The 15,980-nt window shown below is 44.8% G+C and overlaps 1 protein-coding gene across 4 annotated transcripts in view; it reads right to left on the bottom strand.

Moving 5' to 3' along the window:
• Positions 1-15,980, bottom strand: part of NTNG2 (netrin G2) — a 121,146-nt gene that overhangs the window by 61,029 nt on the left and 44,137 nt on the right. For all 4 annotated transcript variants that reach the window (XM_063432479.1, XM_063432480.1, XM_063432481.1 and 1 more), the window contains exon 3: positions 4,493-5,136. In XM_063432479.1, coding sequence (XP_063288549.1) covers positions 4,493-5,136 — 644 coding nt within the window. The remainder of the gene's footprint in view (positions 1-4,492; positions 5,137-15,980) is intronic.

Raw genomic sequence — 15,980 nt, 5'->3', positions numbered from 1 at the left:
TGATATATTTAAGTTTATAATATATATTCTCTAACTTTTTGACGAAGGTTTCAGAGTGGCCTGGTGTTTTTGCCGAGTCTTTTCACTCCACTTTTACGGTGTACACTATTGTGGAGAGAGAGACCACCAACCATCACCTATATCATACCACTTTATGCTATACCTGTGAACAGGGCCGCCATCATAAATTTTAGGGCCCCTGACACAGCTCAAGATCTGGGCCCCCTGGGCCAGCCCCAAGTCCGCCCACAAGGATGAAGTGTGTGTATATATAGTGGATGTAGAATGAGTGTCATTAATGCAGTGTGTATAGTGGATGTGTGTTACGACACTCACCACCAGATAAATGAAGCTGCCGTTTAGTCAATAATCCCCTTTTTCAGAAATGCAGGTTCTGTACAGCCGACCGTCAAACTCCCGAACGGAGGATACGTGAACGCGGCAACTCCCGACCATAAAATCAGCCGAACGAAATAACGAAAAGCGCTTTCCCAGTAATAATTCTCCCCACAAACGAGACCAAGCTCCGTCTTGAGGGTCAAACAGGAATCTGCTTTAATGGGGGCTACCTGCCCGGTATTTCTGCAGGTCTCCCACAAGGTGGACACTCCCCTAGGGGACCTTGTGGAAGACTGTAACACATATAGGACAGTAGCCAATTGCAGTGGCTTCAGTGTAAGCCCTCCCCATTTTACCCATAAATCCTTCCTCTCTATCCTGGAGATAATTGGGAAGAAACCTAATTATCTCCAAGGATAGAGGCAAATTGCCATTTTAAATACAATATGAAAAATACATTAAAATACATAAATGAGGAAATACCGAATAAATATGGTCCGTGTAACGTATCCCCAGATAGCCTGGATCTGAGTGCTTATTTCTACCGAATAGCGCTCACATCCGATGTACATAGTTCAATCGCCATGGAGTCAAAGTCTCTCACAAGTCTTTCGGTATACGATTGACTCCATGGGACGGCTATCTGGGTGAAGTCCATACGTACGTTACAAAACGCCCGAACAGACCGGTGTTCGTATGCCTCGACGAAATAGAAAGCGGGCGGCAGCTTCCAGCGGTGTTCGGTAGATAAAGTGTCCGCTTTTAGTTCCATAGAATCGACACCGAACACCGCTGATATTCCTCGTGTCCCAAAATGGGCGCCGCCTCGTGGTCTGCATACGAACGACGACCCCCCATACAAATGGAATGGAGAGGTGTCTGCGGTTAACCACAACGTTCTAATTGGGGCCAAGAGGTTAACCAGCAGCACACTCCTCTCCTGGGTGGCCGTCCGTTCGGTAGTTTCAATCGGTATTCCGGAACCACACGAACAGGGACATACGGACAGGAAATCCAACGAAATAAAGGCAAACAGACGAACCAGCAGTCTGTACAGATGGATCTGTCACAATGTGGTATGTGTGTCATGGATGCAGTGTGTGTATAGTGGATGCAGATTGTATGTTTTGTGTAATGTATGTAATGTTTGTATGCCTGCATTAGATGCAGAGTGTGTGTGTAGTGAATGTAGGTGTGGATAGTGAATGCAAAGTGTGTGTTTGTGTAGTGGATGTAGTGTGTTTGTAGTGAGTGCAAAGGGTGTATAGTGCATGTAGTGTGATTGTGGTGAATGTAATATGTGTATAGTGAATGTAGTGTGTTTGCAGTGAGTGCAAAGTAAGTATAGTGATTGTAGTGAGTGCAAAATGTGTATAGTTCATGTAGTGTGATTGTAGTGAATGCAAAATGTGTATAGTTCATGTAGTGTGATTGTAGTGAATGCAAAATATGTATGGTGAATGAAGTGTGATTGTGGTGAATGCAAAATGTGTATGTGAATGTAGTGTGATTGTAGTGAATGCAAAATGTGTATGGTGAATGTAGTGTGATTGTGGTGAATGCAAAATGTGTATGGTGAATGTAGTGTGATTGTGGTGAATGCAAAATGTGTATGTGAATGTAGTGTGATTGTGGTGAATGCAAAGTGTGTTTAGTAAATGTAGTGTGTTTGTAGTGAGTGCAACGTGTGTATAGTGAATGTAGTGTGTGTGTGTGTGTGTAGTGCAGTGTTTAGTGAATGTAGTGTGTGTAGTGCAGAGTGTGTTTAGAGAATGTAGTGTGTGTGTGTGTGTAGTGCAGAGTGTGTTTAGTAAATGTTGTGTGTGTGTGTAGTGCTGAGTGTGTTTAGTGAATGTAGTGTGTGTGTTTAGTGAATGTAGTGTGAGTGTGTGTGTAGTGCAGAGTGTGTTTAGTGAATGTAGTGTGTGTGTGTGAAGTGCAGAGTGTTTAGTGTGTGTAGTGCAGTGTGTTTAGTGAATGTAGTGTGTGTGTGTGTAGTGCAGAGTGTGTTTAGTAAATGAAGCGTGTGTGTAGTGCAGAGTGTGTTTAGTAAATGAAGTGTGTGTGTGTAGTGCAGAGTGTGTTTAGTGAATGTAGTGTGTGTGTGTGTGTAGTGCAAAGTGTGTTTAGTTAATGTAGTGTGTGTGTAGTGCAGAGTGTGTTTAGTAAATGAAGTGTGTGTGTAGTGCAGAGTGTGTTTAGTGAATGTATTGTGTGTGTGTTTGTAAGGATGCAGTGTTTGTGTAAAGTAGGGGGGAGGGGAGTATTAAAAAAAATAATGGTATTTATGTATATTTAAAATTTAAATATTTGTTTCCCCTCCCTGGTTCTTACCTTGCCAGGGAGGGGGAGATCGCATTCCCTGGTGGTCCGGTGGAGAGAGCCAGCCGTGGTATATTGCAGAGGGGGCCCAGCAGCACACTTTCTTCCTTTCCAGCTCCTCTCTGACGAACTCTCGCGAGACCGGCCTGCGTGCTGTGCGGAGCGTTGCCACGGTAGCCCGTGGCAACGCTCTGGCGGCCGCAGGAGAGTTAGAAAGAGAGGAGCTGGAAGGAGGACAGAATGTGCTGCTGGGCCCCTCTCTGCAATGTACAGGTAGGGGGGCCCTCAGTGCACAGATATAAAGCGAAATTTGCTATATATCTGTGCACATAAGGAATGTGGGGCTCAGACTGCCAGAGCAGTCCAGGCCCCCCAGGACCGCCGGGCCCATGACAACCGTTATGGTTGTCATGCCCTGATGGCGGCCCTGCCTGTGAAGCCACTATTCAGTCTCCATAATATGCGAGTGCACATTTTTATATTGAATTATTGCTGCTATTTAGTCTGGCATATTGCACTATATACTTTGATTTTCTTCCACATATCAACGATAAAATCCAACACTACAAGGAATACACGTGTTATCTTCCTAGGCATTCTGTCCAAGCGTTCAAGTTGGAGCTAATTCTAAGCTTCTAAAAAGTGTGAGTGCATACTTTTTATCTTTTTGATTTTACTATATTTTACATATTACACTACTAGTTACCTTTCTCTGTCGTTACATATACCACTTAGTACATCTTAGGTGCTACACCGACCCTTCTGTTTTATCTTATTTAATCAACTCCTTAGTCAAGTTAAGCGGGTTTGAACAGTATTCATTGGCTGAGAGTGCCAATTGATGGCTCACAACCATCTAATTGTACTGGTATGAGCTGGGACAATAATGTAGAAGTCTGTGCTGAACTGAAGTTCTGTAAGCGCCCGACACAGCAAGGTATGTTGGGCACCCACTGCAAACAACACATCAAATCAAGATAATTTTCAAACCATTAATAAACTTTTTGACAGATTATTACCTGGGGACATAGAAACATAGAATGTGACTGCAGATAAGGACCATTCAGCCCACCCAGTCTAACCAAATTTTCTAAATACTTTCATTAGTCCCTGGCGTTATATTAAGTCTAGGATAGCCTTATGCCTATACCACGCATGCTGCAACTCCCTCACTGTGTTAACCTCTCCCACTTCAGCTGGAAGTCTATTCCATGCATCCACTACCCTCTCAGTAAAGTAATACTTCCTGATATTATTAACCTTTGCCCCTCTAATTTAAGACTATGTCCTCTTGTTATGGTAGTTTTTCTTCTTTTAAATATAGTCTCCTCCTTTACTGTGTTGATTCCCTTTATGTATTTAAATTTAAAATGTATTACCTCCCCTGTCTCGTCTTTCCTTCTAGTTATACATGTTAAGATCCTTCAACCTTTCCTGGTAAGTTTTATCCTGAAATCCATGAACCAATGGCACAACCACTACAGCATGTTGTAGTGGTCATGGTGCCCAGAGTGTCCCTTTAGCCCTGATTGTGCACGTTATAATCTTCAGTCAGTCCTACTATGTTCTGCTTGATAATTCTCTACAAATATGCTATTCATTACTATTGTGTTGATACCCACATTGCTGCTGATCTGCTCATTTGAAAAACAAAGATTAAGTAATTGGCATTTTTATAGGGGTGGCAAGGAGGGGTTCTAGAATTTCAGAGGGGGGGCAAAGAAAATGGCATCTAAGAATGTTGCATATAGATAATGTTCTCACAAGAGAAACTGGAGGAAATTTACTCAACCAAGAGCTATATAAGCAGACCAATTCAAAAAGAACTTACCTTGCAATCACTTCTATGTTGGAGATAGCATAGAAATATTTTTTCAGGTTATCTCTCTGCACATAGGTCCCACCAAGTGCTGGGCGCAGGAGTCGAATTCGTAGGTCGGTAAGTGTGAAGAATTCCTTCAAGCCTTTGACTCTCTCCATTGCCATGTATAAGTTCTCCATCTTTCTAAGATCAGGGCCCGCAAAGATGGCAAAACGTTCTCTGACGTCAAAACGTACATTCTTCTCCTTTTTGGAGCCCGCCCAGCGGGAGTATTCCTCTGTGCATTGCACACGCTTAGCATTATCAGTTGTCAATTCCCTGATCTTATTGGACATCATGCCAAATGCTTCCATACAGTCATCAGCATAAAACTGGTAAGGGTGCCAGGTCTTCCCATGGTCCAATGATTTCTCCAATACCATCATTGTAGGACGCCCATACTCAAAGGTCACCACAATGTCATCTGTTAGCTCTATACTCTTGTTCCAAGACAATGTGATGTTAGCTATGAGTGGCTCGGGATATCTTTTCCACGTAACACTTTGCCAGTAGGTGGCAAGACCATCTTCCTCCTTGTCAAACATCAGTCTTGGTGGGTGAGCAAGGTCGCGATTGGCAGCATCACATTCATCACTGCAAAGGTATGGGTTTTCCTGGAAAACAAAGATTTTGATGCATTTGAGATGTTTAATCCTCACACACAACATTATCCTACGGGATTACCATTAGGACATCATGGCATGTCTTTCCCAGCATTTACTTAACAACACTATCTTCAAGGTAAACTATTGATCTGTGCTCAATTAAATTACTTAACTTACCAGGAACTGTCTAGAATTGAAAAGGAGGTAACGTTTTTTTTTTTTTTTTGGCAAAAATACCCAAATTTGAAATTTAGTTAAGTTGGAAATGTTTATATTTTGGCTGTTTTGTCCTAATATCTTGCCCCAAAGACCCCTTAAGGATTTTCTTTGTAGGTTCTCGACCTGCTTCCAAACTAAAATAAAACATCTCTTAAATGGATGGACGTAAGATGACAACCTTTTTGCAAAATCAAAGTCAAGATAATAGAAGAAATCCGAGGTGGAGGATGTTCTTACTTGGGTTTTTGGGCAAAGATTAAAAACTCACAGTGTTATTTACTAAAGTTAGAATTATTGGGAATTCCACATTTATGCCAAAATAGCCATAAGTAAACTGGAAGCATAGCGGACTTGGAGAATGTTGTCAATAAATTTAAAATTCACTTTGGATTTCCAGAAAATCCCACTTTAGTGAATAGCCTTGTTAGTATTTATCTCACACGATGTCATCACACTGCCTAGTGAATAAGCCCCAGGGTGTCTGCATACTGCAAATCAAAGTTTCTAAAGCTCCTCAAACCTATAAAACATATGAGAAAGTTATAATGATATGCATGAAAACTAGGATTCTAAAAGCCAGAACGGACAAAACAATATTCTGTACAATATGCCCACCTACCCTCCACATAAACAATAGTTTGCCAAAGCAATAGTCCGAATCTAAATTAAGGATCTCAATGTAAAACTGCAGGGGTTAGCAGTGGTTGTTATGAACTGCAGTCCAAATAAAGCACAGCCATGCAAATTGATGGTTTGGTCCCCAACTCAGTCCTCAGGGCCCACCAACAGTCCTTACGTACTTCGCTTTTTTATTCAAATGGAGATACTGACAAAACCTAGACTGTTGGTGGTCCATGAGGACTGAATTAAGGACCACTGATTTGGAGTCTACAGAAATCTTGAGATTTAAATGTTAGCCATAAGATACCAAACCTATACGTATACAGCAATGAGCATATTGTGCCAAGTACTCTAATGACTCTAAGGATAATATAATGGGTGCGAGGCAATAGATTCACAGAGACATCTTATTGAAGCCTTGTGCCAAAGGGACCTATAGGACTAAAAATGACCAGCCAGAGAGTAATTTGTCCCATCATGGATCTATGCCATTTGGCAACTGTATATATAAAAATGGCGCGGGACTGGGGAGAGAGAGAGATGGATAGGATATGTATATGGAGAGAATGACATGCGAGGTAGGAATATTTTAACCCTGGGACCCTCCAATGTGTCGTATCTGTGCTGGATCATCATAGAGATTTCTGAACGGAGTTAAATGTACTTCATATATTTCATGTAAGCAGGAAAAAAATAACAGATTAGTTAGTGAGTCACAACGCAGGCGAACGTATATCACAAAGCTGGTTCGCAGCCTAACGTTGCTGAACCATACATATTTTCATAACGAACACAACAGACCGCAAATCAGAAAAACACATATGGCCGATGCCACCCTGAAACTGTACGCTAACAGTGTATGTGCTAGACTAATCATCACTGACCGTGTACTATCATACATGTGTAAACATGGTAATAATTCACATAAACCATCATTAACCTTTACAAAAATAATACGGTTTATCTGCGTAGCGAAGTTGCGACAATCCTGCCAGTATATGCTCCTACTCTACTGTTTAGAACTCTAGTTTCCCTAATCAGTAGACCCCTCTTTAAATGGAGAAAAATGACAGACAGGCACACAGAGGAAGGGTTATATGAATTTTATCTGGTTAAATGGTGAACTGTGAGGAACTGAAAACTGAATTTCAAGATTTAAGCTAAAATAAGCTGATTTGGAAAACAATCTACTGCTCAGCTAGTGTTACAGGCTATTCTAGTCTAGACTGAATTTTGCAATTTGATGTACAATTCGCTATTTAGTGAATAAACACTGAAGTTTGATTTTATTCTTCTTTGGAAACAGAGGGGCACAGGGAAGAGGAGGATGCAGACATAGAGAAAATGGATATAGACACAGATTTAAAGTCAAAGCGAAAACACAGAGAGATGTACACACAGAAAGAAACACATAGCTGACAGACAGGCACACAGTTACATTTCAAATGGACAAGGAGGAACACAGGGGTGTGAGTAAGGGTGTGTCCAGGGGTGGGGCTGTTTTCAGAAATTATAGGTGACTTACTATTAACAATTTATGCAACTAGAATGTAATTTAGAACAACAATGAATCTTATATACACAGACTGATTTATAAACACATATATTGTACTTTAAAGACACATTCATGTGAGTATTATTGCTGTGGACAGGCCCGTCGCTACCGGACAGGCAAACCAAGCAACTGCTTGGGGCCCCGAGCTGGCCCGGGGCCCCAAGCAGAGCCGGCAGGTCGTCCGGACCCCACATTCAGTGGGTACATACCGGATCGCAGGGGGCCCTGCGACCCCGGTATGTACCCACTGGGCCATCCTCTTCTCCAGGGGTGGCCCAGCAGCCGGTCACCTCAGGGCCCCCCAGAGACTGGCCCTGCTGACACCCGGCAGGCGCGCGAGGGAGCACTCTCCTCTGAGTGCTTCCTCTTCAGCTCCCTCGCGCACCGTACTGATGCCGGAGCCGGAAGATGACGTCATCTTCCGGCTCCGGCATCAGTACGCGGCGCGCGAGGGAGCTGAAGAGGAAGCACTCAGCCAGGGAGAGTCCTCCCTCGCGCGCCTGCCGGGTGTCAGGGAGGACATAACATTTCAGTGAGTGGGGGTGGGGGAGAGGGAGGGAGGACATTTGGAAGGGGAGAGAGGAAATTTGAGGGGGGAGGGGGGGAGGGAGGAAATTTGAGGGGGGAGGGAGGGAGGAAATTTGAGGGGGGAGAGAGGGAGGAAATTTGAGGGGGAGGGGGGAGGGAGGAAATTTGAGGGGGGAGGGAGGGAGGAAATTTGAGGGGGGAGGGGGGAGGGAGGAAATTTGAGGGGGGAGGGAGGAAATTTGAGGGGGGAGGGGGGAGGGAGGAAATTTGAGTGGGTGGGGGGAAGGAAATTTGAGTGGGTGGGGGGCGAGGGAGGAAATTTGAGTGGGTGGGGGGGCGAGGGAGGAAATTTGAGTGGGTGGGGGGGCGAGGGAGGAAATTTGAGTGGGTGGGGGGGAGAGGGAGGAAATTTGAGTGGGTGGGGGGGGAGAGGGAGGAAATTGGAGTGGGTGGGGGGGGAGGGAGGGAGGAAATTTGAGGGAGTGGGGGGGAGAGGGAGGGAGGAAATTTGAGTGGGTAGGGGGGAGAGGGAGGAAATTTGAGTGGGTGGAGGGGGAGAGGGAGGAAATTTGAGTGGGTGGGGGGGAGAGGGAGGAAATTTGAGTGGGTGGGGGGGAGGGAGGGAGGAAATTTGAGGGAGTGGGGGGAGAGGGAGGGAGGAAATTTGAGTGGGGGGGAGAGGGAGGGAGGAAATTTGAGGGAGTGGGGGGTAGAGGGAGGGAGGAAATTTGAAGGGGGGAGAGGAAGGACATTTTTTGGGGGGGAGAGAAAGGGAGGGAATTTGAAGGGGGAGAGGAAGGGAAGAAATTTGAAGGGGGGAGAGGAAGGGAATTTGAAGGGGGAGAGGAAGGGAAGAAATTTGAAGGGGGAGAGGAAGGAAATTTGAGGGAGGGGAGGGAGAGGTAGGAATTTGAGGGGGAGAGGAAGGGAGGAAATTTGAGGGAGGGGGAGAGAAAGGGAGGAAATTTGAGGGGGGAGAGGAAGGAAATTTGGGGGGGGAGAGGAAGGAAGGAAATTTGAGGGAGGGGGAGAGGAAGGAAATTTGAGGGAGGGGGAGAGGAAGGAAATTGGAGGGGGAGAGGAAGGAAATTGGAGTGGGTGGGGGGAGAGGGAGGAAATTTGAGTGGGTGGGGGGAGAGGGAGGGAGGAAATTTAAGGGGGGAGAGGAAGGAAATTTGGGGGGGAGAGGAAGGGAGGGAATTTGAAGGGGGAGAGGAAGGAAATTTGGGGGGGAGAGGAAGGGAGGAAATTTGAGGGAGGGGGAGAGGAAGGAAATTGGAGGGGGGAGAGGAAGGAAATTGGAGTGGGTGGGGGGAGAGGGAGGAAATTTGAGTGGGTGGGGGGAGAGGGAGGGAGGAAATTTGAAGGGGGGAGAGGAAGGAAATTTGGGGGGGAGAGGAAGGGAGGGAATTTGAAGGGGGAGAGGAAGGAAATTTGGGGGGGAGAGGGAGGGAGGAAATTTGAGTGGGCCGGGGGTGGAGAGGGAGGGAGGAAATTTGAGGGAGATGGGGGGAGAGGGAGGAAATTTGGGGGGAGGGAGAGGAAGGGAGGAAATTTGAAGGGGGGAGAGGAAGGAAATTTGGGGGGAGAGGAAGGGAGGGAATTTGAAGGGGGAGAGGAAGGAAATTTGGGGGGGAGAGGAAGGGAGGAAATTTGAAGGGGGGGAGAGGAAGGAAATTTGAGGGAGGGGAGGGAGAGGTAGGAATTTGAGGGGAGGGAGAGGTAGGAATTTGAGGGGGGAGAGGAAGGGAGGAAATTTGAGGGAGGGGGAGAGGAAGGGAGGAAATTTGAGGGGGGAGAGGAAGGAAATTTGGGGGGGAGAGGAAGGAAGGAAATTTGAGGGAGGGGGAGAGGAAGGAAATTTGAGGGAGGGGGAGAGGAAGGAAATTTGAGGGGGGAGGAAGGAAATTGGAGGGGGAGAGGAAGGAAATTGGAGGGGGGAGGAAGGAAATTGGAGGGGGGAGGAAGGAAATTGGAGGGGGGAGAAGGAAGGAAATGAGAGGGAGGGGGAGAAGAAGGAAATTGGAGGGGGAGAAGGCAATGAGAGGGAGGGGGAGAAGAAGGAAATTGGAGAGGGGGGAGAAGAAGGAAATTGACGGGGGTAGGGGGAGAGATTGACATCCATCACACACACACACAATGCACCCCTTGCACACAGAAAAACACACAATGCATTACACACAGACACACATACACAAGCAATGCATCCCTTACACACAGCAACACACAATGCACCCCTTCCACACACTCAGTGCATCCCTTACAGCAGTGTTTCCCAACCCAGTCCTCAAGGCACACCTACCAGTCCAGGATTTAGGGGTGACCCAGTTGTGTCTAAGGTGTTTTTTCTTTTTTTTCTAAAAACACCTTAGACAAAACTGGGTAATCCTTAAATCCTGGACTGGTAGGTGTGCCTTGAGGACTGGGTTGGGAAACACTGCCTTACAGACACACACACTGGCACTTACACATACAAACACAGATTCACACAATGCATTCCTTACACACATCAGGACACCCCCCCCCCCCCCCACACACACACACACACCCCTGTGAACAAACTCATTGGTGGAACATGAAGGTGGACCCTGGGACCCAGACCTTGAGCTGTGTAAATGGCCCTCAAAAAATGGAGCTGCTTCCCGTTCTCCCAGAACATTGATTTTTTGTGACCACAGTTACAAACCGCCTCCAGAGAGCCTGTTCTACACCAGACCAGTGGAGCCAGACGGCAGCTGAAGCCCATCATCATCCTCATCTGGTTGTAAGTAGGCAATCTACTGTATTATTCGTGGCACTAATCTTTAATTTACCTCACATTAAAGGGACACTATATTCCCCAGAACCACTGCAGCTTAATGTAGTGGTTCTGGTGTCTATAGCCTGTCCCTGCAGGCCTTTTATTGTAAACACGGCGGCACTGCAGCACTGTGTTAGTTAACATGGCAGATCATATGGGTGGGGCACTGTGATGTCACATGGGGGGCGGCAAACTTTACTTTTGCCTAGGGCGGCAAAAATCCTTGCACCGGCCCTGCAGACACTGCATCCCTGTGGGCAGACTCAGGGCGGGTGGGGGAGGGGGGGAAGGACCCGGGTGCAGGCGCCCTGTAGGCCTTGCGTGCATGTGGGGGGTGGGGGGGGGTTGGAGTTTGGGGGGGCCTCCATGTCTGTTTTGCTTGGGGCCCCCAAATTCCTTCAAACGGCCCTGGCTGTGGAGCTCTGTTATACATTCAGACACACCAATAATATGGAGCTCATAGAAAAGAAAGCGGGACAATAGGATGGAAAATGTAGACAGAAGGATTTGGGCCTAAAATATGGACTGTCCCTCCTAAATATGTTAGAGTTATGGATATATCACTCTAAAAAGTGGTGACAAAATGTAAAAAAGTGCTTTAGACCACTTTTTAGAACAGAACACTTTGATAAATCTCCCCTATAATTTGTGTTTGAGATACAAAGAGCAAGGAAGGAATGGGCTGAAGCAAGAATGAGACAGGTACAGAGGAAAGCAGTGAGACATATTGTAGATGCACAATGTTTTATTCACTAAACTGAGAACCGCAGAGGATTGACAGGGGAATTTCTAATTTTAGGCAAAAAATATCTCAGCTATTTTCCAACTCAGATATTCTGGAATGCAATTTGCAATCTCCTTTTCAGTTCTCCAACAATTGGCGGTTTAGTGAGAAAATCCCAACATAATGACAGAGAGACAGCCAGATGTAGATATAGCGAGAGGCACAAAGACAGCTAGAGAGCGGGAGAGACAGGCATTCCAAGAAAAGAGAGGTTGCAGTTCAGAGGAGAGAGTGAGTTAGAAGGAGTTAACCCCTTTAAGACCAGCTTAGGCAAATCACTTATTATTGTATCTATTGGTCCCACAGGGGTTAATAATAGAGTACGTGAAATTCCTAATTTTAAACCTTGCTGTGTATTCAAGGAGCAAACTGTACAGCACGTGCATGCAATGTTTCAAATATAGTAAGCTTAGTATTCAAGGTTTCCAGCTGTAAAACAGGTGTACAAATAGGGCACAGAATTTATCAAACACACATACAACATGCTGGATTATTAAATCAGAGAGTCTACCTTTATATTTACATCTCTGCCTGCTGGGAACATTTCACAATCTATTTTCTCTCTAGGGATACAGATAGCATTGCTAAACAGAGCCTCTCATATTTAAAGGAACACTCTAAGCACCATAACCACTACAGCGCGCTCCACTGCAAATAGCCTAACTGTTTTGGAACATTTTGACTTCTTACCTGGGGTCTTCCAGGCGCCGCTCCATGACTTCACTGCTTGCGCTTCCTCCTGCAGGTCACCCAGACCTTGCGCCCCATGGGTCAGTGTACCCTAAGCCTTATGCTTGCACCGGCCCTGGTTGTGCCAAATGCTCTCTGTGAGCAGTATTTCATTGACTATTGAGTATGACTCTGTTCTCACATGGAAGAGCCTCTAGTGGCTGCCAGGAAGACAAGCACTAGAGGTGTGTTTAATCCTGCCATGTTAACATTGCCGTTTCTACAAAACCGCAATGCTTCACATTGGCATTAAAACAGCAGGGGCACCGCACTAAGATCACAACCTGCAGGGGTAAGCAACCTTTGGCATTCCAGATGGACTACATATCCCCTGATGCTTTGCCAGCAGTATGGCTGTAAGAGCTTAATGGGTGATGTAGATCACAAAGTCTGGAGTGCCAAAGGTTTCCTACCTATGTCACAGTGCAAGGATGTAGTAATGGGATCATGTTTAAACACTTCAGTATCAATTCTGGCTGGTTTAAATCATCTATTTTTTTAGTTACGTAATCTTTTTTTCAGAGGGATGGTTTTCATTCTATTACCCCTCTTTGCTATTACAGTGACCCTTTTGTCTAAGAACTTCTAATGTGTAAGAATGTATGTATGCTTCACAAACAGCCCCAAGTTGGCATCAGTAACCCACTTGAACACTTTGACATGACATCCCATCTTGCTTCGACAGTCATGGAATATAGTCATGGAATAAATTCTGCTCACGTGCAATTACCTTTTACTGACCAACCAATGTGCTGCGCATGCACAATTATTTATTTTAATATGGAGCAAACACGTTACCTGGAAATTATACCATTGAATAAAACATTAAAACTCACCGATAAGTAGTGTTAACCTTTTTTTTCATGTAACGCTCCATTTTCTAAATAATGTATTTTAAGATTTAGCAAGTGACATCACAAACCAGTCCAGTCCTGGCACGGTCAGGGCACACACTGCATTGGAGGAGGGGAAATGGAAACTTTGTTTCTGTTCCTCCACTTCCACATACTGTATTCAAGGACAAAAAAGGGCAGACCTTTTACTACAAGTGACTGGGAGTCAAGACATAGGCACTCCGTTCCAGAATTGAATTTAGTTGATTTTTACTTTTAATTCTACAAATTTCACAAAATGTACATTTATAAATTATAATATGATTTTAAAAATCCTGGGATGTGACAGTACGCCTTTTATGGTAGCTCATAAATAATATTCTCCATCCACAATATTTAAATATACCCCATTTCAGCATGCGCATTGAGCCTTATCAACACAGAAATGATTGATTGGCATGTAGCCCAGCCACATTCCTTCCATCCAATGAAAGATGGAATGCTGGGAGTATCCGGGTACCCAGCTACATTGTGACGAGATCAGCCCACTGAGAGGTTCTGTGTTCCAGGTCTTTCAGATTTGCATGCAACTCTCAACAAACCACTTTCTTTCTGGCTATGCAAGGGTAAAATAAATATCCTTTCTTAAGCTGATCTTCAGCTGCTCACTAAGCAGAAAAGGGTCGGGGAAGGAAAAAAAAATGCCTTCTATGCAAAGAGGCTATTTCCTGCCTACTGGTAAGAAAACTCGGAGCGAGAGATAAATTATTCACACAACGGAAATGGGGCCCTTGTTTCGGAGAGATTCTAAATCTAGCTCATTCTAATGCTTTCACTCCCTCTCTTTGTGGCTATATCGATTCCTCCGCTGCTCTGGCTTCTTGTAGTGTCAACCCTCCCACTGTCCCTTTAGTATAAGCTAGAGGTTATTAGACTGCAAGGTCAGTAAGAGGATCAGTACCAATCTGGAAGGGTACAGAGATCTAATGGGAATCCCAAATTTGACTATACTGCTATAGTCATTTTAAACATTGTCAGCATGCTATTCATTACTATATGACAAGTTATTGTAGCCAACATACAGAGTGGTTTGTTCACTAAACTGTGAAATTTTAGACCAAATTAGTCAAGTCGGAAAAATTCACCAACTCTGTTACTTTGGTCCGCAATTCCGTTTAGTAAATAAACGACTCAAAATCATGCTGAGCTCACAGAAAAGGCACATACACCTGGTGCTGGTATCAAACAGGGTTCTGCAAGTGAGAATGTTTTATTATTTTCAGAGCATTCGTGAACCACAGAAAAGCGACTTATCCTGACTGAATCACAGACAACAGTACTGGGCAGAAAGGGCAGAAAAGGAGTATAGAGTATTGAGGCATTGGTGGGAGGGGAAAAAAAGAAGTATAGAGTATCGGCTCACTGGTGGCAGGGGAAGAGAAGGAGTATAGAGTATCGAGGCATTGGTGGGAGGGGAAAAAAAGAAGTATAGAGTATCGGCTCACTGGTGGCAGGGGAAGAGAAGGACTATAGAGTATCAAGGCACTGGCGGGAGGGGAAGAACAGGACTGAGTATCGAGGCACTGGTGGGAGGGGAAGAAATTTAGTATAGAGTATCGACGCACTGGTGGGATGGGAAGAGAAGGAGTATAGAGTGTCGACGCACTGGTGGAAGGGGAAGAGAAGGGCTATAGAGTATTGAGGCACTGGTGGGAGAGGAAGAGAAGGAGTATAGAGTATTGAGGCCCTGGTGGGAGGGGATGAAAAGGACTATAGAGTATCGAGGCACTGGTGGGAGAGGAAGAAAAGGACTATAGAGTATCGAGGCACTGGTGGGAGAGGAAGAAAAGGACTATAGAGTATCGAGGCACTGGTGGGAGGGGAAGAGAAGGAGTATAGAATATCAAGGCACTGGTGGGAGGGGAAGAAAAGGACTATAGAGTATCGAGGCACTGGTGGGAGGGGAAGAGAAGGACTATAGAGTATCGAGGCACTGGTGGGAGGGGAAGAAAAGGACTACAGAGTATCGAGGCGCTGGTGCAAGGGGAAGAAAAGGGCTATAGAGTATCAAGGCACTGGTGGGTGGGGAAGAAAAGAAGTATAGAGAATGGGGGCACCGGTGGGAGGGGCAGGAAAGGACTTATGCGCAAAGGAGGAAATATCCCTCTTACAGAGATACATAGCAAAAGAGAGCTTGCTGGACCTGCCTGTTCATTGCAATGGGCCCATAAGGTGGCTATTACAAGTATTTAAATCGTAAATATGTCTCTGTATGTTCTTTGTGTATTTCACAAATGGGTCTGGATGTTCACAAAAAGCCGTTTCTGAATTCAGTTCTCAGTTGCTGTACGCACGCTGCTAGCTAGATAAAAAATGCAGGTGTATGTTTTATTTATCATAATAAATAAAAACGACAAAGCTCACTGAACGAAGCATATCAAACTTTTATTCATTCAGAGGGGAACATTTCTTAAAAACGCTACTAAATTGTATTTGGACAAAGGGGATATTTTTATGGACCATATACAAAGCAAACCCCCCTCCCCAAAACCCTGGAATTAAAATGATAAATAGTGAATTTTGGTCATAATAAGCCATGATCAAAAATGGACATTTTGTTACAATACTCACTGGTGACTCTGTCTTTTCTATTACACCTCTCAATATTCTTAGAGGAACACTACCGTTATGAATACAAATATGCATTGCTAAATCTATAGTGTTTTCCTATATATTTTGATAATTTGCACAACCAAAACTAAATTAAAAAAAAAAAAATTCTCA

Source organism: Pelobates fuscus, chromosome 9 (genome assembly GCF_036172605.1).
Source record: "Pelobates fuscus isolate aPelFus1 chromosome 9, aPelFus1.pri, whole genome shotgun sequence".
Taxonomy (NCBI): Eukaryota; Metazoa; Chordata; class Amphibia; order Anura; family Pelobatidae; genus Pelobates; species Pelobates fuscus.
This window is presented reverse-complemented; position numbering and strand designations above follow the sequence as displayed.